Below are 22082 nucleotides of genomic sequence, written 5' to 3'. Positions count from 1 at the left end.
AAAGTTATGCATGTGCTAAGTTGTGTGTGTGTGTATATATGTATATACATATACATATATACACACACACACGTCCGGAAATAATTGGACACTGACATAATTTTCATAATTTTGGCTCTGTACGCCACCACAATGGATTTGAAATGAAACTACAGAGATGCAATAGAAGTGCAGACTTTCAGCTTTAATTCAAGAGGTTGAACAAAAATATTGTATGAAACGTTTAGGAATTGCAACCATTTTCATACACAGTCCCCTTATTTCAGGGGCTCAAATGTAATTGGACAAATTAACACAATCATAAATAAAATGTTCATTTTTAGTACTTTGTCGAGAATCCTTTGCAGGCAATAACTGCTTGAAGTCTGGAACGCATGGACATCAACAAACACTGGGTTTCCTCCTTTGTGATGCTTTGCCAGGCCTTTACTGCAGCTGTCTTCAGTTGTTGTTTGTTCGTGGGTCTTTCTGCCTTAAGTTTTGTCTTTAGCAAGTGAAATGCATGCTCGATTGGGTTGAGACCAGGTGATTGACTCGGCCATTGCAGAATATTCCACTTCTTTGCCTTAAAAAACTCCTGGGTTGCTTTCACTGTATGTTTTGGGTCATTGTCCATCTGTAAAGTGAAGCGCCGTTAATCAACTTCGCTGAATTTGGCTGAATCTGAGCAGACAATTTATCCTTATACACTTCAGAATTCATCCGGCTGCTTCTGTCTTCTGTCACATCATCAATAAACACTAGTGACCCAGTGCCATTGGAAGCCATGCATGCCCATGCCATCACACTGCCTCCACCGTGTTTTACAGATGATGTGTTATGCTTCGGATCATGAGCTGTTCCAAGCCTTCTCCATTTTTTTTTCTTCCCATCATTCTGGTACAGGTTGATCTTGGTTTCATCTATCCAAAGAATGCTGTTCTAGAAATGGGCTGGCTTGTTTAGATATTGTTTGGCAAAGTCTAATCTGGCCTTTCTATTCTTGAGGCTTATGAATGGTTTGCACCTTGTGGTGAACCCTCTGTATTTGCTCTGGTGAAGTCTTCTTTTTATGGTAGACTTGGATAATGATATGCCTACCTCCTGGAGAGTGTTCTTCACTTGGCTGAATGTTGTGAAGGGGTTTTTCTCTAGCATGGAAAGGATCCTACGATCATCCACCACTGTTTGTCTTCCGTGGACGTCCAGGCCTTTTTGTGTTGCAGAGCTCACCAGTGCGGTTTTTTTTTTTTTTCAGAAAGTACCAAACTGTTGATTTGGCCGCTCCTAATGTTCCTGCTATCTCTCTGATGGATTTTCTTTTTGCAGCTTAAGGATGCCCTGTTTCACTTGCATTGAGAGCTCCTTTGACCGCATGTTGTGGGTTCAAAGCAACAGCTTCCAAATGCGAATGCCACACCTGGAATCAACTCCAGACCTTTTACCTGCTTAATTGATGATGAAATAATGAAGGAATAGCCCACACCTGTCCATGAAACAGCTTTTGAGTCAATTGTCCAATTACTTTTGGTCCCTTGAAAAAGAGGGGGCTACATATTAAAGAGATGCAATTCCTAATCCCTTCCTCCAATTTGGATGTGAATACCCTCAAATTAAAGCTGATAGACTGCACTTTAAGCCCATATTCATTATTTAACTGTAACTTGAATTTATTTACAGCCGAAATAATAAAACTTGTATCAGTGTCCAATTATTTCCCGGACCTAAATAAATATAAATATATATATGAAAGCGACAAAAAAGAATGCCCTACGGAGCGCACAGGTATAACAGACAATAGTACCAAAATGTATTACATGAATAAAAACGGGAGAAATATAAAAAGAGGTGGCAGGAACTCCGCAAAATTGTCACAGTGGACACAGGCAAATTTGCATCAAATTGCAAGGGTGTATCTGGAAAGCTGACCAATACACCATATGGTGTGGTGTAAATGGTCAGAGGCTAAAGTATCTAATAGCACAGTCAATAATATGACAAGACATTGTTGTTAAAGGTGCCAAGTAGCATGCGCAGTAGAATCAATTTACATTGTGACAATTTCCAAGATGGCTGCCGCGCACCTCGGACGCTGCCTGGTGACGTGGAGTCCTTGGATTATGCAATTAGCTGCCTCCACATGGTGACTTTAAGGGTATAAAATGTTTCGGGGTGTCTTAGTCTGTTAGCACACCCCTGAGGAAGGTCCGACCGAAACGTTGGGTTTTTGTGTGCTGTTTGACATCTCTAATACAGCTTTATCTTACATTTGAGTGCTGCTTTCTTGTCCTCTCGCCTAGGGGGACAGTCTCTCTCTCTCATATAATATATATAAATAACACACACACGCGTGAAAAAGAAAGTATACCCTCTTTGAATTCCATGGTTTTACATATCATGACATAATAACAATCATCTGTTCCTTAGCAGGTCTTACAATTAGGTAAATACAACCTCAGATGAACAATAACACATGACATATTACACTGTGTCATGATTTATTTTACAAAAATAAAGCCAAAATGGAGAAGCTATGTGTGAAAAAACTAAGTACACCCTTTCTGCTTACATAGGAATTAAGATGCTAAGTAGCAGACAGGTGCTGCTAATCAAATGTCCTTGATTAATTGATCATCAGCAAGTGTGACCCCCTCTATAAAAGCTAAAGTTTTAGCAGTTTGCTGGTCTGGAGCATTGTGAGGTGTGTGTTAACACAATGCCAAGGAGGAAAGACATCAGCAATGATCTTAGAGAAGCAATTGTTGCTGCCCATCAATCTGGGAAGGGTTATAAGGCCATTTCCAAACAATTTAAAGTCCATCATTCTACAGTGAGAAAGATTATTCAAAAGTGGAAAACATTCAAGACAGTTGCCAATCTTCTCAGTAGTGGACATCCCAGCAAATTCACCCCAAGGTCAGACTGTGCAATGCTCAGAGAAATTGCAAAATACCCAAGAGTTACATCTCAGACTCTACAGGCCTCAGTTAGCATGTTATATGTTAAAGTTCATGACAGCACAATTAGAACAAGTATGGTTGTTTGGAAGGGTTGCCAGGAGAAAGCCTCTTCTCTCTAAAAAGAACATGGCAGCACGGCTTAGGTTTGCAAAGTTGCATCTGAACAAACCACAAGACTTCTGGAACAATGTCCTTTGGACAGACGAGACCAAAGTGGAGATGTTTGGCCATAATGCACAGCGCCACGTTTGGTGAAAACCAAACACAGCATATTAACGCAAACACCTCATACCAACTGTCAAGCACGGTGGGGGAGGGGTGACGATTTGGGCTTATTTGTGCAGCCACAGGACCTGGGAACCTTGCAGTCATTGAGTCGACCATGAACTCCTCTGTATACCAAAGTATTCTAGAGTCAAATGTGAGGCCATCTGTCCGATAGCTAAAGCTTGGCTGAAATTGGGTCATGCAACAGGACAATGATCCCAAGCACACCAGCAAATCTACAACAGAATGGCTGAAAAAGAAAAGAATCAAGGTGTTGCAATGGCCCAGTCAAAGTCCAGACCTCAACCCGATTGAAATGCTGTGGCTGGACCTTAAGAGAGCTGTGCATAAACAAATGCCCACAAACCTCAATGAACTGAAGCAACGTTGTAAAGAAGAGTGGGTCAAAATTCCTCCACAACGATGTGAGATACTGATAAAGTCATACAGAAAACAATTACTTCAAGTTATTGCTGCTAAAGGTGGTTCTACAAGCTACTGAATCATAAGGTGTACTTAGTTTTTCACACATGGCTTCTCCATTTTGGCTTTATTTTTGTTAAATAAATCATGACACGGTGTAATATGTCATGTGTTGTTCGTCTGAAGTTGTATTTACCTAAATGTAAGACCTGCTAAGGAACAGATGATTGTTATTATGTCCTGATATGTAAAACCATGGAATTCAAAGAGGGTGTACTTTCTTTTTCACATGACTGTATATATAATCACACACACACACAGTTATGGTGGGTGAAATAGGCGACAAAAAACTTCCACCGGTATTATATATCTCCAATAAAGAATATCACTTGTGAGCACATTCACGTCTTAGACAGGTCTGCAACCCTGCCTTTTAACCATTATCACCTAGCATACAGTGGTTCCACTGCAGCAAGGGATTCTGGGAAATGACATGCAAATGGGCACACGTGTCACCTTTTGCCTGAAATCAATTTTTACATGGAACCCTTATAAGATAATGCTCGATGTTAACACAGCATGGTATTAGATGCAAAGCCAGTCAAACCACTCGCAATTTATTTTTAGAAGCCCGGGCGGTGAAAGCTTTTACCCTAAAAAACGTGCTCATGGTCCACAAAAGGTACCAGGTCGCTCCACTTGTGACTGTCTTTTCCGGAGATCAGGCCAGTCCATAACATTTATCAGTCCTCTTCAGCCAAAAGGCCAGAAAGAGTCCCGACGTTACACTTGACGTCTTCATCCAAAGATTGCAATATCCATCCTGTTCCCGACAGTAGGGTCCAAGTCTTGAGGGTGTTCAGCCTGATGGCCTATTAACCCACTACAGTCTTGTCCCAAAGGAGGGGCGACCACCGACCAGCACTCAGTCTTTCTCTCTCCGCAGAAAAGTAGGTGACTGTTAAACCCAACACCAAAACAAATTCATGGTGCGAGTGCTCCAGTGCCCTGTGTGATGCAGTGCTGAAGTGTTCCAAACAAACAATGTAAAAAATGTGCCTGGGTGTGCACTCTCGCCAAAAAGCCAGGCACAAAAATATTCATCTCCCTCAGAGCCAGACGGCCAGGGGAGGTGCTGGTGCAGTAAAACATAAGTCGTGCAAAAATTATTCGTGCAGGTGCCAAGTGCTCTAGTGAAGGTTGCTCCGCCTCAATTAACACAACCCGAAGGTGCAGCAAAATGGACCCCACCAGGTTGACTAAACCTGGGGTGCGCCAGAATAAAAATGGCCGGGCTTCTTTTGTATCTGCATTCTCGGTCATGACCAGAGGATCAAGTGCATACCAGTAGGTCCATCCTTCAAAGAACAGACCCTACACTTGATCTTAGCCAAAAGGCAGAGAAGCTTTTAAGCACAGCATGGAATTAGATGCCAAGACAGTCAAACCACTCACAGACAGCTGTTTCGACCTTTCTTTGTTGGCTATATGCTAATGGTGGAGGTTTTTTTGTCACCTTTTTCACCCACCATAACTTAAATAATGTGTATTGTAAACCTACCCAGCTTGAAAATTGCAAAACCAGTACAAGCAACCTCACACTGATTGTGACGGTAAGGGGTAGGTTAAGGGGATACTCGTTTAATGCTCAGGTCACCCAGAACCTGTATAGAGGATCTGAGGTTCTCCAACCATACATATAAGGTTGTGATGGGATTTTTAGAATCCATACTAAGTCTATGCAATCGTGTGTGGGGAATATGGCTAGTGAAAAATAAAGTGCAACTTTTCATTCTATTTCCCATACCAGAAAGACTTAGGTTTTTAAAGTGTATATTTTATTAACAGTGTGTTAAAGCCGCAGTTCAAGTTGCCGTTTCTAAAAAAATATATATGTATTTTTTTCCCCCATTCAATATGTGCATCAATACAATCTGCACACTGACAAGCGATTCGCTAAGCTGCAGATCGATCTGTTCTCCTGTAATCAATCGCGTGCTCCGGATTATTTCATTCCGTTCTTGCACAGCATTCCGGTTAATGTAGTCCTGGAATATGATTGACTGGGCAGTTCTAGATACAATTGGTGCATTGCTAGAGAGAGGGCGGGGATCAATAGCCAGAGCCTGTCAGAAGGGGAAGAGCGCTGTCACTTTGGAAATGCTTCCTACATTAGAAACATTAAAACTGTTTTTAAAACGTTTTTTTTAAATGCTACAAGTATTTTCCCATAGTACAGAACTGATTTATTTATTAAAAGAAACAAAAACCACATAGGATAATGCTTGAACTGCTGCTTTAAGTACATATATGCTTTGTGCACAATAAAATGAGGCACATGGAGGAAATGTGTTGCTGTAGCTTCGGGAATCCCTAGATAACATAGGGGTACCCCAGTTAGTGCTCAGGTGTCCCAGAACCTGTATTGGGTTTGTGGACTCTGGAAGTTCCCTGTAAAGTATAGAAAAACCAGACCAGTTTAGGGGCTTTTGGGGAGACCAGTTTAGGGGCTTTTGGGGTTCCCTGCCGTAGAAACTCCAGATTTTGGAAGTGTACGTTTTAGGTGGGATATTGGGGCGAAAATGTATTCCTTTTGTTTGCAGGAGTTCGGGAGGCCCAACTACTGGTGGTTCCCTGATTCTCCCCGGTTTGCAGGCACTATTTGTGGGTTTGAGGGATGAATTACATTGGGGCTGCACCGTGTCCCCCAGGCCCCTGGTTTTTGAGCCCAGATATCCACAACTAATTTTCCACACGTATATAAGGTTCCCCAAGGTTTATACTTTATTAAAGTATGGTTCATAGGGTGTTATACTGAATGTATAAAAATCCATGCAGTCAGCCTAAGCATTTGTGTAGGAGACATGATGTCTGCCTAGCCAACTGGCCTGAAAGGGGATCCAGGATGCCAAGAGGTGTCGAGCCATTTGGTAGCAAGGAGGGGCAGAGGAAAAGGCCCCAACAGCCATTTGGGTTTTTTCAGACTCTGCGGAGCCTTCCCTGCAGATTGCCATGCTCCCTTCTCTGACAGCCAGATGAGCCCTGCTCTGATTGGCTGCTGAGAATGTTCTCACGCTTCTAATAGGAGAGTAGTATTCTGCGAATGAAACTCAGAGGTATTATAAACCCCTGCGCCATTCAGATTTTCAGTTCTCTAAGATTTTGAGCACTAAGTCCAGACCTGTGGAGAGAAGGGAGTGGTGGCGTCTGGAATTGCATGCAGATTTCAGTTCCAGGACGTAGGAAAGTGTAGTTTTCATACCCCAGTTCCCAAGTAAGTGTGCCATTTCTTATGTAGTTTGCGTAACATTGTGTGTTTGCCTTTTCCTGTGAATAAAGTTATAATTTATTTCATTAACTTGTTTTGCTCAATGTATGATCCGGATAAAAAGGTGTAAATGGTCTGGTCTCCTGTGACACTGATGATGATGAGACCCAATAGGTTAAAAAAAAGCTGTTTGTGAGTGGTTTGACTGGCTTTGCATCTAATCCCATGCTGTGCTTAAAAGCTGTGTTAACAGCGAGCATTTGCTTATAAGGGTTCCATGTAAAAATGGATCTCAGGCAAAAGGTGACATTGTGTGCACATTTGCATGTCATTTCCCAGAATCCCTTGCTGCAGTGGAAGCACTGTATGCTAGGTGATAATGGAGAAAGGCAGGGTTGCAGACCTGTCTAAGACATGTGAATGTGCTCACGTGATATTCTTTATTGGAAATATATATATATATCTCCAGTAAAGAATAGCGCGCGCGTTTACCGAAGACTGCTCACCACGTCCTATATTTATATTTCACTGCAGTACAGAGAACACCCACAAGGTGTCAGTCTTCCTACACAGTGTCACATCCCCTAATCTTTAACCCTCACACTTCTAATATTCTCCAAACCCATTTATACTGCCACGTTTTTTCCCCAATTACAAATTGTAGAGACCCCGGAGCACTTTATTATAGGGAGGGCATCTTTACCCTTTCACTGTCAGAGGGGTCTGGACCTCCTCCTGCCTTGTGGTAAATAAGAAAGTATTGGTCCTCCTGCATTAAATCATAAGAAGTGTTGGAACTCTCCTGCATTATTAAATATATAGTACTCTAACTTTTACATTGGTAAAAAAAAATAAAGTACTCCTGCAGTAGTAAAATAAAAACGTGTTACCGCTGCATTAGGGAATAAATAGTAGTGATACTCTGGCATTAGTACTCCTGCATTAATGAATGAAGAGTAGCTGTAGTGCAGCATTAGTAAATAAGAAAGTATTAATACTCTCTGTATTGGTAAATATGAAAGTATTAGTACTTCTATATTGGTAAATAGAGTATTAGTGCTTCGGCATTGGTAAATAAGAAGTGGTGATGCCCCTGCATTTGTAAATTAAAAAGTAGCAGTACTTCCACTTTAGTTAATATGTAGAGGTACTCTGGCATTAATAAATAAACATATTAGTACTCAGTACTCACATTTCAACTACGAAAGGTGTGTGAACATGTATATATATTATATAATCCTTGCACTGTCTTCCTGACTGTAAATCCTCACAGCCGGGTAACTCCTTATTCTGAATAAAAGAGGATTATTACTAGGGTTTGGAGAGATGCGCCCTGTTACTGGATAAGAGAGAATCCGGCATATTAACCCCTTCTGTTACTGGATAAGAGAGAATCCGTCATATTAACCCCTTCTGTTACTGGATAAGAGAGAATCCAGCATATTAATCCCTTCTGTTACTGGATAAGAGAGAATCCAGCATATTAACCCCTTCTGTTACTGGATAAGAGAGAATCCAGCATATTAATCCCTTCTGTTACTGGATAAGAGAATCCGGCATATTAACCCCTTCTGTTACTGGATAAGAGAGAATCCAGCATATTAACCCCTTCTGTTACTTGATAAGAGAGAATCCAGCATATTAACCCCTTCTGTTACTGGATAAGAGAATCCGGCATATTAACCCCTTCTGTTACTGGATAAGAGAGAATCCATCATATTAATCCCTTCTGTTACTGGATACGAGAGAATCCAGCATATTAATCCCTTCTGTTACTGGATAAGAGAGAATCCAGCATATTAATCCCTTCTGTTACTGGATAAGAGAGAATCCGGCATATTAACCCCTTCTGTTACTGGATAAGAGAGAATCCAGCATATTAATCCCTTCTGTTACTGGATAAGAGAGAATCCAGCATATTAACCCCTTCTGTTACTGGATAAGAGAGAATCCAGCATATTAACCCCTTCTGTTACTGGATAAGTGAATCCGGCATATTAACCCCTTCTGTTACTGGATAAGTGAATCCGGCATATTAACCCCTTCTGTTACTGGATAAGTGAATCCGGCATATTAACCCCTTCTGTTACTGGATAAGTGAATCCGGCATATTAACCCCTTCTGTTACTGGATAAGAGAGAATCCGGCATATTAATCCCTTCTGTTACTGGATAAGAGAGAACCCGGTATATTAACCCCTTCTGTTACTGGATAAGAGAGAATCCGGCATATTAATCCCTTCTGTTACTGGATAAGAGAGAACCCGGTATATTAACCCCTTCTGTTACTGGATAAGAGAGAATCCGGCATATTAACCCCTTCTGTTACTGGATAAGAGAGAATCCGGCATATTAATCCCTTCTGTTACTGGATAAGAGAGAACCCGGTATATTAACCCCTTCTGTTACTGGATAAGAGAGAATCCGGCATATTTATCCCTTCTGTTACTGGATAAGAGAGAACCCGGTATATTAACCCCTTCTGTTACTGGATAAGAGAGAATCCGGCATATTTATCCCTTATGTTACTGGATAAGAGAGAACCCGGTATATTAACCCCTTCTGTTACTGGATAAGAGAGAATCCGGCATATTAATCCCTTCTGTTACTGGATAAGAGAGAACCCGGTATATTAACCCCTTCTGTTACTGGATAAGAGAGAATCCGGCATATTAATCCCTTCTGTTACTGGATAAGAGAGAACCCGGTATATTAACCCCTTCTGTTACTGGATAAGAGAGAACCCGGTATATTAACCCCTTCTGTTACTGGATAAGAGAGAATCCGGCATATTAACCCCTTCTGTTACTTGATAAGAAGGAATCTAGCTTAAAAATGGGATAAAGGAGACTGAGCGCTGCAATGATGGGGATTCAAAACAACCATAACCAGCCAATGTGTCAGTCCCACCACGGGACCGTTACGCATTATGAACTCACAGAGCACCCGTGTACACTACATTTCAGCCGATGTGTCCTAACAGCATCCATATCTATATTGTTTGGAAGGTTTGTATATAGACTCGCCACGTATATGGGAACCAAAATTGTGTAATTTGTTAGATAATGGATTTTATTGAATTAATTAATAATTGACTTCATTAATAAAACATACAGAATCGTTCACATAACTTTTCATGTTTACCACTTACGGCTGCAGAAAAAACCGTCTACGTACTGTGAAATCAGATGGCAGTGAGCCCCTTGCAGAAATAATCTGTCTAACGGGGATGGCTGAGAGGTTTGTGCACCTTACACGTACTGTGTATAAAATGGGGACAATTGGATAGTCCTCTGATAAAGACTCAGTCTCATTCTATATTGAGATTCTATGGTTGTAAAAAAAAAATCGTGTCAGAAGGGCTCTTCTTTCTAAATGTCCAGATACGCGTAGCAGTGATCGTTGCAGCAGATGGTAGCCAGGAAAAATAATCCTTACATTTTAATTATCTACACAGCTTGAATTTAGTAACTTCCCAATCGAATGGATCATGTTTAGTCATTGGGACAAAGGTGAGGCCTCTGCTTAGCAATCACATTTCGGGGTTTAGTTGATACCTAGACAAATTATATATCACTCTATGGATATTTACAATTCAGAAACTGATTGTACATATGTATCCGTGATAAGCAGGTCTCTATCTGTCACAGCCATATCCCCTACAACTGGTTGGAGATGCTGCCACTGGGGTGGATGTGGTAAACAGTGAGCAGTAGCTACCAGGATGGAGTGAGAGGTGATGTGGGTCACTGCAGTGACCATTTTTTACAACTATGCCACCATAGATGTGCAACCCTAAACAAGTGTTACTCTAGAGCAGGGGTGGCCAACTCCAGTCCTCAAAGACCCCAACAGGACAAGTATTAGGGATATCCCTGCTTTAGCACAGGTGGCTCAATCAGTGACAGCCACCTGTGCTGAAGCAGGATAACCTTAAAACCTAAAAACTGTTGGTGGCCTTTGAGGACTGGAGACTGATAATTGGAGGGAGTGTGACACATCCCCTGCTCTGACGCGCTAGGACACTGAAGTAAGATGCCCCCACATTGACGGAGAAATGCGCGGCCCGCTGGAATCATGAAGCGTTCTTCAGGAGTGTCAGGATCTGAACGCAGATTGCTGCAGAGGGACGCTGATGGGGAATATACAACGATTGCTCCAAACGATGGATGGAAACGCCGGTCAATACAGCGATCTGGATTACAGCTGGATAGTTGCAGTGGTGATTAGGATTAATCAGTTCTACCCAGATTTGCCCTGACACTGCACTATGTGGTCTTGATGCAGCACATTGCACGCTTGTGAATAACCTGCCTACATATAATGTATTACTAGCGTAGCCAATAATATGTGGATGGGTGTAGTCACTACACTGTGTGATAGGACCCAGAGCCTACACAGGTATTATGTATGTGTAAGTGGGGTTGCTGAGCAGCCATACTCTGACACTGCAGTCACTTGGTGGTTTGCAGGTGTATTTTATTTTTACCTTACACTATAATGACGTGGATGTAGGTCTGTTTGCCCAAGACTTCACAGCACCTGAGGAAGGCCCCAAAGTGGGACCTAAACGTTGGATGTTTATGGGTGTTTCAATCACCACCATTGCAGAGCTCAGTCTCCTTTTTCCCATTTAGTTTGTGTGAAGTATCTTTACATTTTATTGTTCTGATTCATGCACTTTGTTTTTTATGATCGTTGCTATGTTGAGGTATGCCTACTATCCCCCATGTACACATACAAGTTAACCTTTTAAGGGTACACATGATATATACAACTGATGCTTATTCTATAGGCAGTGACTGTTTTGCTCGCTAATGTCTTACTGTGTATAATATTATATGGCAATGGCCGATGAAGTAGATATGTTTTAGTAATGAAAAGGTATACAGGGAGAAATCCCATTAATCATCAAAACAAGGCAGTGAAAGATACCAGCAACCTTTTTTCTGGAAAGGCTTGTATCCGTTGTAAGACATAATTGCTAAATGTTGCACGCTTACATTTGAGTCGCTTCCTCTGGACCAATAGAAGTGTAAAGATACGTTTAGGATCTCGCCCGGTTTTATAAGAACGCATCTTTTTCCCTCTCGCTCTCTGAGCGCTGTTAATATCTCCCTCGCTTAATATCAAAACACAGTAGTGGTCCCTTGACCTTAAAAGATGAGAATATATATCTATATATCGATCAGCACAGGGGACAGAAAAAGGTGTTATTTATTCAGTCCATCATGCAGACATCCTGAGGGAGGATCGAAACATCACGATGTGTTTACAGGGTGGACTGGGAAAAATAACCTTCTTACCCCGTGCTGGTATTTCCATCACTATTGGTGTTCTTCAATGGCTTTTTACCTACCTTTAACATACACCACCTACCCCTCCACTGAGGGCGTGGGGCCATTTTGTTATCTCGCTATAATTGAAGGAAGTCTATTTTCCCCATATAGAGATTTATACTGTACAAAACAAAGGCTTCACAAAATAAACCTTTTTTTAAATAGTGTAGTTTAGTACCATAACACTTAAGCGACTGTCTCAGACACAATACCACTGTATACCATCGCAAAGGCTACAGCTGTTTGTTCTTCCTTTGGAAGGTCAACAGAAAAACAGAAAAATAAAAACAATTTCTTTTGTGCGTGTTTGTTTTTTTGTTGTTTTTACTTTTCAAACATTCTCATCACTCTTTCCGAGAGCTGGGGAGGAGGAGAAATAATAAAACAGTCACTAAATTACATGGTCGGGCGGAGGAATGTCACAGCGAAACGAAAACCAAAAAAATAAATCATTACCGTCATTGTGTTTTTGTCCCCCCAAACAGCAATTAAATTATTCACACGGGAAATAATATCAGTGACGCAGCGAGCGCTTAACCCCTCAGCTGCCGGTGCGAGTCACCTGCAGTATTCTCGGATATATATGTACAACAGATACAGAGACCACTCTGGAAGCTGAGGAGTTAATACACAGCACACGCTGTTCTCTCTGTTCACAGCTACTACTGTCCTCACATCGTCTGTAACGGTGCAGCTCTCCCCCTCAGTGAATACGTGTTATTTACTTCACTTTGCACTGTGAAATCCTACAGAACTTCCCCATGGTCAGAGAAATAGGTCTGTAAAGTCCATCATTTTTTTGGGTGGGGGTTAAATATGGCCGCTATTTTAAACTACGCTGTGTTTGCGACTGTGCAGTTCCGGTCGCCTCAGAGCAGAGTGTGCAGTATATTTTGGGATATTTGTTAAGCAAGAGGGTTGAGGGACACACAGTATTTTCGAGGCAGAATGGTGATGTGGACTCTTACAGAAGAGATCTTGGGGTACATGTCCCCCCCGCCCCCCGCTGAGTGTGTGTTATACATCAAGGTTCCACACAAGTTACATTTCAGTGTTAACAGGGGAGAGTCAGATTTCCAGTATGAGTGTCTGTAAGTGACAGGATGTGTATGTGGTGTTAGAACTACTCGCCAATGTCCTAAAACTGCAGCTAGAAGTTTACCACCTTCCATAGGAATAAATAATAAAATGTAAAAAAAAAAAAAAAAAACCTGCATTCATATTTATTTATAAAACATCAGCTGGCCAACAGGTCTCCTCCTCCTCCTCCTCCTCCTCCGTCACATAGCCACCTGTTCCATCCCTCTGCACAAACCTCCTCATGTGTGTGCTGTGTGTGCGGATCTTCACTAGCCTTGCCTGTGTATCCTGTGCGTCTGTCTGTACCGGTTTATTAAGGGCACATTGAGCTGTTATTTCAGTGTCTGAAACGTGATTTTGATCCCTTGTGTACAAAGTGACATGATACTGATACTCCCTAACATCTCTCATTTCTAACCCCGTCTGCACCAGCTGCAGCACACGGCTCTCGATAACCGAGCCAATACAGGACATGTATATAAATTGTGGAGGGGGGAGAATAACTGCTCTGTGCTCTTGTCACCCAATCCCTGTTTATCCGTCTATTACATGATTTGAGCCCAATCCCCAATCTAAACAAAACAAAACAAAAAAACAGACGAGGGGGAAATAAAAATAAATCTATCAGAAATAAAATACCCTCAAAACCTACATTTAAAGGAGAAGCTGTTCTCTCTGCACCCTGCCTGCCTCCTCCTTACTCCCTGCTCGTCTCCTCCTTACTCCCTGCTCTGCCCCTCCAGAACGACAGCAGCGGGCAAAATAAAGATGTGTCCTGCGTCCTCTCGCCTCTGCTAAATGAAGGGCCGGCTGGAGAGAGCAGGCGGCTGTGAGTGTCTTGATTCCTATACTGCAGTCCTCTCTCTCCCCCAAGCGCCGGGAGACTCGTTAAAGCTTTAGCTCGTTAGCGATTTTGGAGGCAATGTTCTTGAACGCCATAGAGGTGCCGGATATGCGTTTGAAGCGCACACCATTGAGGGAGAGGCGCGGGAGTTTGCACACCTCCATCTCCCACTGCACAAAGCTGTCATGGCCCGGGGACCCGTGCACACACAGCAGCATATACTTCTCCTGAGACTCGTGCTGGCAGCTGTTGGCGTCCAGGACCTTGCGGATCTCGCTCATCATCTCATTGGGTTCCATGGAGCTGGTGGTTTTCATGCTCCAGGTGAAGCGCAGGGAGCGCGGTTTGGAGTCACGCGGGTCGTCTTTCTCCTTGTCCACCACACTGAGGTGAGGTCTGAGGAAGGACGGATCGGATCAGGTCACACGGCTTATACCCAACAACAAACGTGATTCATGTAACTCACAACTTCCTATGTCTATATCGCATTCATAAAGCTGCTTCTAATACAACGCATTTATGTCATTGTTATTTATGAAGCACCTTATCATATGTAGTATTTATACACGATGCTATATAAATACATAATTATATAAATTCAGTATATTTTTATACAATGTTATATTCATAAAGCACAGTCTATAAATACCACATGTAATAAGATGCTTTATGAATAGATATAAATACAATTATAATAATGCTATTCCTGTACTGACCCCACACACAAAGGGAGGGGGCGGGGGGGCTCTGCAGCACTTCTGGGCAGTAACCATCATCCCCGTAGGTGGGAAAGGAAGAACCAGAGGGGTTCAAATTATAGGACAGAAGTGAGCAAAGGCTGCTGGGAAACAGAAACCACAGATATTAATATGCAAGTGAGCGAGCAGAGTGAGATCGAGAGGGGGACCAAGAGTGTGTGTGGAGGCGGGGAAGGAGGAGGAGCGGGGCAAGGGGAGCGGCCGAGGAAGTCAAGTTCAGGGAGGGAAAGGGGGCAGACAGTGGGAGGGGCAGGCTGGCAGAGGATAGCGGGGGACAGGAGGGCAAGGAGGCAGAGGACAGCGGGAGAGAGGGGAAGAGGCAGAGGATAGCGGGAGAGGGGGGAAGAGGCAGAGGATAGCGGGAGAGAGGGGAAGAGGCAGAGGATAGCGGGAAAGGGGGAAAGGAGGCAGAGGATAGCGGGAGAGGGGGAAGGAGGCAGAGGATAGTGGGAGAGGGGGGAAGAGGCAGAGGATAGTGGGAGAGGGGGGAAGAGGCAGAGGATAGTGGGAGAGGGGGAAGAGGCAGAGGATAGTGGGAGGAAGAGGCAGAGGATAGCGGGAGAGGGGGGAAGAGGCAGAGGATAGCGGGAGAGGGGGGAAGGAGGCAGAGGATAGCGGGAGAGGGGGAAAGGCGGGAGAGAGGGAAAGGAGGCAGAGGATAGCGGGAGAGAGGGAAAGGAGGCAGAGGATAGCGGGAGAGGGGGGAAGAGGCAGAGGATAGCGGGAGAGGGGGAAAGGAGGCAGAGGATAGCGGGAGAGGGGGAAAGGAGGCAGAGGATAGCGGGAGAGGGGGAAAGGAGGCAGAGGATAGTGGGAGGGGGGGAAGGAGGCAGAGGATAGTGGGAGAGGGGGGAAGAGGCAGAGGATAGTGGGAGAGGGGGGAAGAGGCAGAGGATAGTGGGAGAGGGGGAAGAGGCAGAGGATAGTGGGAGAGGGGGGAAGAGGCAGAGGATAGCGGGAGAGGGGGAAGGAGGCAGAGGATAGCGGGAGAGGGGGGAAGAGGCAGAGGATAGCGGGAGAGGGGGGAAGGAGGCAGAGGATAGCGGGAGAGGGGGAAAGGAGGCAGAGGATAGCGGGAGAGGGGGAAAGGAGGCAGAGGATAGTGGGAGGGGGGAAGGAGGCAGAGGATAGTGGGAGAGGGGGGAAGAGGCAGAGGATAGTGGGAGAGGGGGGAAGAGGCAGAGGATAGTGGGAGAGGGGGAAGGAGGCAGAGGATAGTGGGAGAGGGGGGAAGAGGCAGAGGATAGCGGGAGAGGGGGAAGGAGGCAGAGGATAGCGGGAGAGGGGGGAAGAGGCAGAGGATAGCGGGAGAGGGGGGAAGGAGGCAGAGGATAGCGGGAGAGGGGGAAGGAGGCAGAGGATAGCGGGAGAGGGGGGAAGAGGCAGAGGATAGCGGGAGAGGGGGGAAGGAGGCAGAGGATAGCGGGAGAGGGGGAAAGGAGGCAGAGGATAGCGGGAGAGGGGGAAAGGAGGCAGAGGATAGTGGGAGGGGGGAAGGAGGCAGAGGATAGTGGGAGAGGGGGGAAGAGGCAGAGGATAGTGGGAGAGGGGGGAAGAGGCAGAGGATAGTGGGAGAGGGGGAAGGAGGCAGAGGATAGTGGGAGAGGGGGGAAGAGGCAGAGGATAGTGGGAGAGGGGGGAAGAGGCAGAGGATAGTGAGAGAGGGGGGAAGAGGCAGAGGATAGCGGGAGAGGGGGAAGGAGGCAGAGGATAGTGGGTAGTGGGAGAGGGGGGAAGAGGCAGAGGATAGTGGGAGAGGGGGGAAGAGGCAGAGGATAGCGGGAGAGGGGTGAAGAGGCAGAGGATAGCGGGAGAGGGGGAAGGAGGCAGAGGATAGCGGGAGAGGGGGAAGGAGGCAGAGGATAGTGGGAGAGGGGGGAAGAGGCAGAGGATAGCGGGAGAGGGGGGAAGAAGCAGAGGATAGCGGGAGAGGGGGGAAGAGGCAGAGGATAGCGGGAGAGGGGGGAAGGAGGCAGAGGATAGCGGGAGAGGGGGGAAGGAGGCAGAGGATAGCGGGAGAGGGGGGAAGGAGGCAGAGGATAGCGGGAGAGGGGGGAAGGAGGCAGAGGATAGCGGGAGAGGGGGAAAGGAGGCAGAGGATAGCGGGAGAGGGGGAAAGGAGGCAGAGGATAGTGGGAGAGGGGGGAAGAGGCAGAGGATAGTGGGAGAGGGGGAAGAGGCAGAGGATAGTGGGAGAGGGGGGAAGAGGCAGAGGATAGTGGGAGAGGGGGGAAGAGGCAGAAGATAGTGGGAGAGGGGGGAAGAGGCAGAGGATAGTGGGAGAGGGAGGAAGAGGCAGAGGATAGTGGGAGAGGGAGGAAGAGGCAGAGGATAGTGGGAGAGGGGGGAAGAGGCAGAGGATAGTGGGAGAGGGGGAAGAGGCAGAGGATAGCGGGAGAGGGGAGAAGAGGCAGAGGATAGTGGGAGAGGGGGAAGAGGCAGAGGATAGTGGGAGAGGGGAGAAGAGGCAGAGGATAGTGGGAGAGGGGGAAGAGGCAGAGGATAGTGGGAGAGGGGAGAAGAGGCAGAGGATAGTGGGAGAGGGAGACTTTGGGATGCTCACCTGGTGCTCTCCACTCGATCTTTCCCTTCTGGCTCATTTGGATTCCTCAAAAGAGAGAGGCAGAAAAGTTTAGTGTGTGGCCTGTAAATCCTGCACAGCATTGCATGTCCCACTGCCAGAGACCTTGCAAAAAGTCACTTAACCCCTCTCCTGCCAAAGACACTACAGAGCATCAAGTATCCTCGACCTGCAGTGACACCCAACACTGTTTGCCTGGGACCCTGCAAAGCGCCACTTAACATTTCTTCTTCCACAGCCCCGCAGAGCATCACGTAACCCTGCCAGAACCTACAGTATGGTGTCATTGTAGGAGGAGATTTGGGTTGGATGGTATAAGTCTCTGCCCATCTACAGTTATACAACATTAGATTGTCAGCTCTTCAGGGGACAGATGGGCTGGGGTGGACGAGAGGAGAGCGGGTTGGACGAGGGGATGGAAGGCACAGGTTGGAAGGGGGGGCGAGTAGAGCACGAGGGGGGGCTGGCGAGCGGAGCGCTGAGCTGTGCAAGAGGGGTGAGCGGTGCAAGAGGGGGAGGGGTTAGGGGTGAGCGGTGCAAGAGGGGGAGGGGTTAGGGGTGAGCGGTGCAAGAGGGGGAGGGGTTAGGGGTGAGCGGTGCAAGAGGGGGAGGGGGGAGGGGTGAGCGGTGGAAGAGGGGGAAGGGTGAGCGGTGGAAGAGGGGGAAGGGTGAGCGGTGGAAGAGGGGGAAGGGTGAGCGGTGGAAGAGGGGGAGGGGTGAGCGGTGGAAGAGGGGGAAGGGTGAGCGGTGGAAGAGGGGGAAGGGTGAGCGGTGGAAGAGGGGGAAGGGTGAGCGGTGGAAGAGGGGGAAGGGTGAGCGGTGGAAGAGGGGGAAGGGTGAGCGGTGGAAGAGGGGGAAGGGTGAGCGGTGGAAGAGGGGGAAGGGTGAGCGGTGGAAGAGGGGGAAGGGTGAGCGGTGGAAGAGGGGGAAGGGTGAGCGGTGGAAGAGGGGGAAGGGTGAGCGGTGGAAGAGGGGGAGGGGTGAGCGGTGGAAGAGGGGGAAGGGTGAGCGGTGGAAGAGGGGGAAGGGTGAGCGGTGGAAGAGGGGGAAGGGTGAGCGGTGGAAGAGGGGGAAGGGTGAGCGGTGGAAGAGGGGGAAGGGTGAGCGGTGGAAGAGGGGGAAGGGTGAGCGGTGGAAGAGGGGGAAGGGTGAGCGGTGGAAGAGGGGGAAGGGTGAGCGGTGGAAGAGGGGGTGTGGAGCGGTGGAAGAGGGGGAGTGGAGCGGTGGAAGAGGGGGAGTGGAGCGGTGGAAGAGGGGGTGTGGAGGGTTGCAAGGGGGTGTGTGGAGCGGTGCAAGGGGGTGTGTGGAGCGGTGCAAGGGGTGGGAGAGGTGCAAGGGGTGGGAGAGGTGCAAAGGGTGGGGGGGGACCGCAGTAAGGGGGTGGGGGGGACCCCGCAGTAAGGGGGTGGGGGGGACCCCGCAGTAAGGGGGTGGGACGGAACACAGTAAGGGGGTGGGACGGAACACAGTAAGGGGGTGGGACGGAACACATTAAGGGGGAGAGAGGGAACGCAGTAAGGGGGAGGGGGGGAACGCAGTAAGGGGGAGGGGTGGAACGCAGTAAGGGGGAGGGGTGGAACGCAGTAAGGGGGAGGGGTGGAACACAGTAAGGGGGAGGGGTGGAACACAGTAAGGGGGAGGGGTGGAACACAGTAAGGGGGAGGGGTGGAACACAGTAAGGGGGAGGGGTGGAACACAGTAAGGGGGAGGGGTGGAACACAGTAAGGGGGAGGGGTGGAACACAGTAAGGGGGAGGGGTGGAACACAGTAAGGGGGAGGGGGTGGAACACAGTAAGGGGGAGGGGTGGAACACAGTAAGGAAGAGGGGTGGAACGCATTAAGGGGGAGGGGGGGGACGCAGTAAGGGGGAGGGGGGGGACGCAGTAAGGGGGAGGGGGGGACACAGTAAGGGGGAGGGGGGGACACAGTAAGGGGGAGGGGGGACACAGTAAGGGGGAGGGGGGGGACACAGTAAGGGGGAGGGGTGGAACACAGTAAGGGGGAGGGGTGGAACACAGTAAGGGGGAGGGGTGGAACACAGTAAGGGGGAGGGGGTGGAACACAGTAAGGGGGAGAGGTGGAACACAGTAAGGAAGAGGGGTGGAACGCATTAAGGGGGAGGGGGGAACGCAGCAAGGGGGAGGGGGGGGACGCAGTAAGGGGGAGGGGGGGACGCAGTAAGGGGGAGGGGGGGACACAGTAAGGGGGAGGGGGGGACACAGTAAGGGGGAGGGGGGACACAGTAAGGGGGAGGGGTGGAACACAGTAAGGGGGAGGGGTGGAACACAGTAAGGGGGAGGGGTGGAACACAGTAAGGGGGAGGGGTGGAACACAGTAAGGGGGAGGGGTGGAACACAGTAAGGGGGAGGGGTGGAACACAGTAAGGGGGAGGGGTGGAACACAGTAAGGGGGAGGGGTGGAACACAGTAAGGGGGAGGGGTGGAACACAGTAAGGGGGAGGGGTGGAACACAGTAAGGGGGAGGGGTGGAACACAGTAAGGGGGAGGGGTGGAACACAGTAAGGGGGAGGGGTGGAACACAGTAAGGGGGAGGGGTGGAACACAGTAAGGGGGAGGGGTGGAACACAGTAAGGGGGAGGGGTGGAACACAGTAAGGGGGAGGGGGGGAACGCAGTAAGGGGGAGAGGGGTGAGGAGGGAGTGGGAGGAGAGGGGGCAGTAAAGGGGTGGAGAGTGGGAGGAGGTAGTAGGCAGTGATAGGGAGGAGAGGGGGTAGGCAGTGATAGGGAGGAGAGGGGGTAGGCAGTGATAGGGAGGAGAGGGGGTAGGCAGTGATAGGGAGGAGAGGGGGTAGGCAGTGATAGGGAGGAGAGGGGGTAGGCAGTGATAGGGAGGAGAGGGGGTAGGCAGTGATAGGGAGGAGAGGGGGGAGGCAGTGATAGGGAGGAGAGGGGGGAGGCAGTGAGGGGAGGAGAGGGGGAGGCAGTGAGGGGAGAGGGGGTAGGCAGTGATAGGGAGGAGAGGGGGAGGCAGTGAGGGGAGGAGAGGGGGGAGGCAGTGAGGGGAGGAGAGGGGGGAGGCAGTGAGGGGAGGAGAGGGGGTAGGCAGTGAGGGGAGGAGAGGGGGGAGGCAGTGAGGGGAGGAGAGGGGGTAGGCAGTGATAGGGAGGAGAGGGGGTAGGCAGTGAGAGGAGGAGAGGGGGGAGGCAGTGAGGGGAGGAGACGGGGGAGGCAGTGAGGGGAGGAGAGGGGGTAGGCAGTGATAGGGAGGAGAGGGGGTAGGCAGTGAGGGGAGGAGAGGGGGTAGGCAGTGAGGGGAGGAGAGGGGGGAGGCAGTGAGGGGAGGAGAGGGGGGAGGCAGTGAGGAAAGGAGAGGGGGTAGGCAGTGATAGGGAGGAGAGGGGGGAGGCAGTGAGGGCAGGAGAGGGGGGAGGCGGGAGAGGCAGTGAGGGGAGGAGAGGGGGGAGGCAGTGAGGGGAGGCAGTGAGGGAAGGAGAGGGGGTAGGCAGTGATAGGGAGGAGAGAGGCAGTGAGGGGAGGAGAGGGGGGAGGCAGTGAGGGGAGGAGAGGGGGTCCATGCCTACCTTCTTGGAAATCTGAAAGACAGATTTCTAGACAGAGGAATGGGAGGAAAACAAAAATAAAAAAAGTATAAATATGACATAGTTTTCTCTTTAATGCTTCGCTGCTGCAGAGAATTACAAGTACTACCAGTGGATTTTAAACACTTCCTATTGCTGTCTGAAATTAAGGAGCAATTCATGAATTGGCAAACTCTTTTCTCTTGGGATTTCACTAAATTAGATTGTCAGCTCTACACATTAGATTGCCCTACACAAAAGTAAAACAACAATAACCAACCTACAACTAATGATCTCTCTCTCGCTCTCTCTCACCTGCGCACAAACTTGGAAGTGAACTTGCTGAAGATGCTGCCGCTGGCTCCACGCCGGCCCTGGCTGTTGCCGGAGGGAGAGGCAGGCGTGACTCCTCCGAACTGCAGGTTCTGCTGGTCCCGGGCCTGGCGCAGCTGACCCGCATGGAACGTGCTGCGGCTAGACACGCCGCGGGGGAAATTGGTGCGCTCTGGCGCTGCGCTGCTGATGTTGTGGGCTGAGGGGGATGCCACGGGGACCCTCTGAGGGGCTGTGCTGTGAGGGAGGAGAAACAAATTGAGGTCAGACAAAGAGCAGCAGATTACGGGTCAATAAAACTGGGGCTTTTTAGAAGGTGCAATCCTGTAGCCCGAGCACAGTATGTCAATTCGATTATAAGCTCTGCACGGCAGCGAGTCACTGAGCGCTGTTTACTATGGAGAGGCTGCTGGATACACACCTTTTCCCCACCAGCCCTACTGTCCCCATTACACTTGCCTGGATCTCTGGGAGTCGCAGTTGCCCTCCAAGGAGGGGGCTGTGGGTTTGGAGGGGTGCACGGAGGTGGACATGGATTTCTGGTGCTGACGGATCCGGGCGGAGGTGGCTGGGGCGGAAGCGGTGGAGGCACGGGACCCGGGCGTGGAGAAGCTGAGGCGGGCGGAGGAGGAGGACGAGGAGGAGGGGGTGGGGGAAGGGTAGAAACAGAACAGGAGGTGGAAGCACAGAACGACAAGGATTGGGGGAAGGA

General features: G+C 48.5%; 1 protein-coding gene and 1 pseudogene across 9 annotated transcripts in view; both read right to left on the bottom strand.

Moving 5' to 3' along the window:
• Positions 1-4910: 4910 nt before the first annotated feature.
• LOC142466298 (U2 spliceosomal RNA) lies at positions 4911-5039 on the bottom strand (annotated as a pseudogene).
• A 7502-nt stretch (positions 5040-12541) lies between these two features.
• MARK2 (microtubule affinity regulating kinase 2) overlaps positions 12542-22082 on the bottom strand; it is a 115337-nt gene continuing 105796 nt past the window's right edge. For 3 of the 9 annotated variants that reach the window (XM_075569999.1, XM_075569998.1, XM_075570002.1), the window contains exons 15-19: positions 21830-21982; positions 21353-21607; positions 21041-21067; positions 17481-17525; positions 12542-14555 (exon numbers count right to left, since the gene is read on the bottom strand). In XM_075569999.1, coding sequence (XP_075426114.1) covers positions 14204-14555; positions 17481-17525; positions 21041-21067; positions 21353-21607; positions 21830-21982 — 832 coding nt within the window. In that variant the 3' untranslated portion in view covers positions 12542-14203. The remainder of the gene's footprint in view (positions 14556-17480; positions 17526-21040; positions 21068-21352; positions 21608-21829; positions 21983-22082) is intronic. The other 6 variants (XM_075570003.1, XM_075570000.1, XM_075570006.1 and 3 more) reach the window with 6 other exon arrangements.

Source organism: Ascaphus truei, chromosome 14, assembly GCF_040206685.1.
Source record: "Ascaphus truei isolate aAscTru1 chromosome 14, aAscTru1.hap1, whole genome shotgun sequence".
Classification (NCBI taxonomy): Eukaryota; Metazoa; Chordata; class Amphibia; order Anura; family Ascaphidae; genus Ascaphus; species Ascaphus truei.
This window is presented reverse-complemented; position numbering and strand designations above follow the sequence as displayed.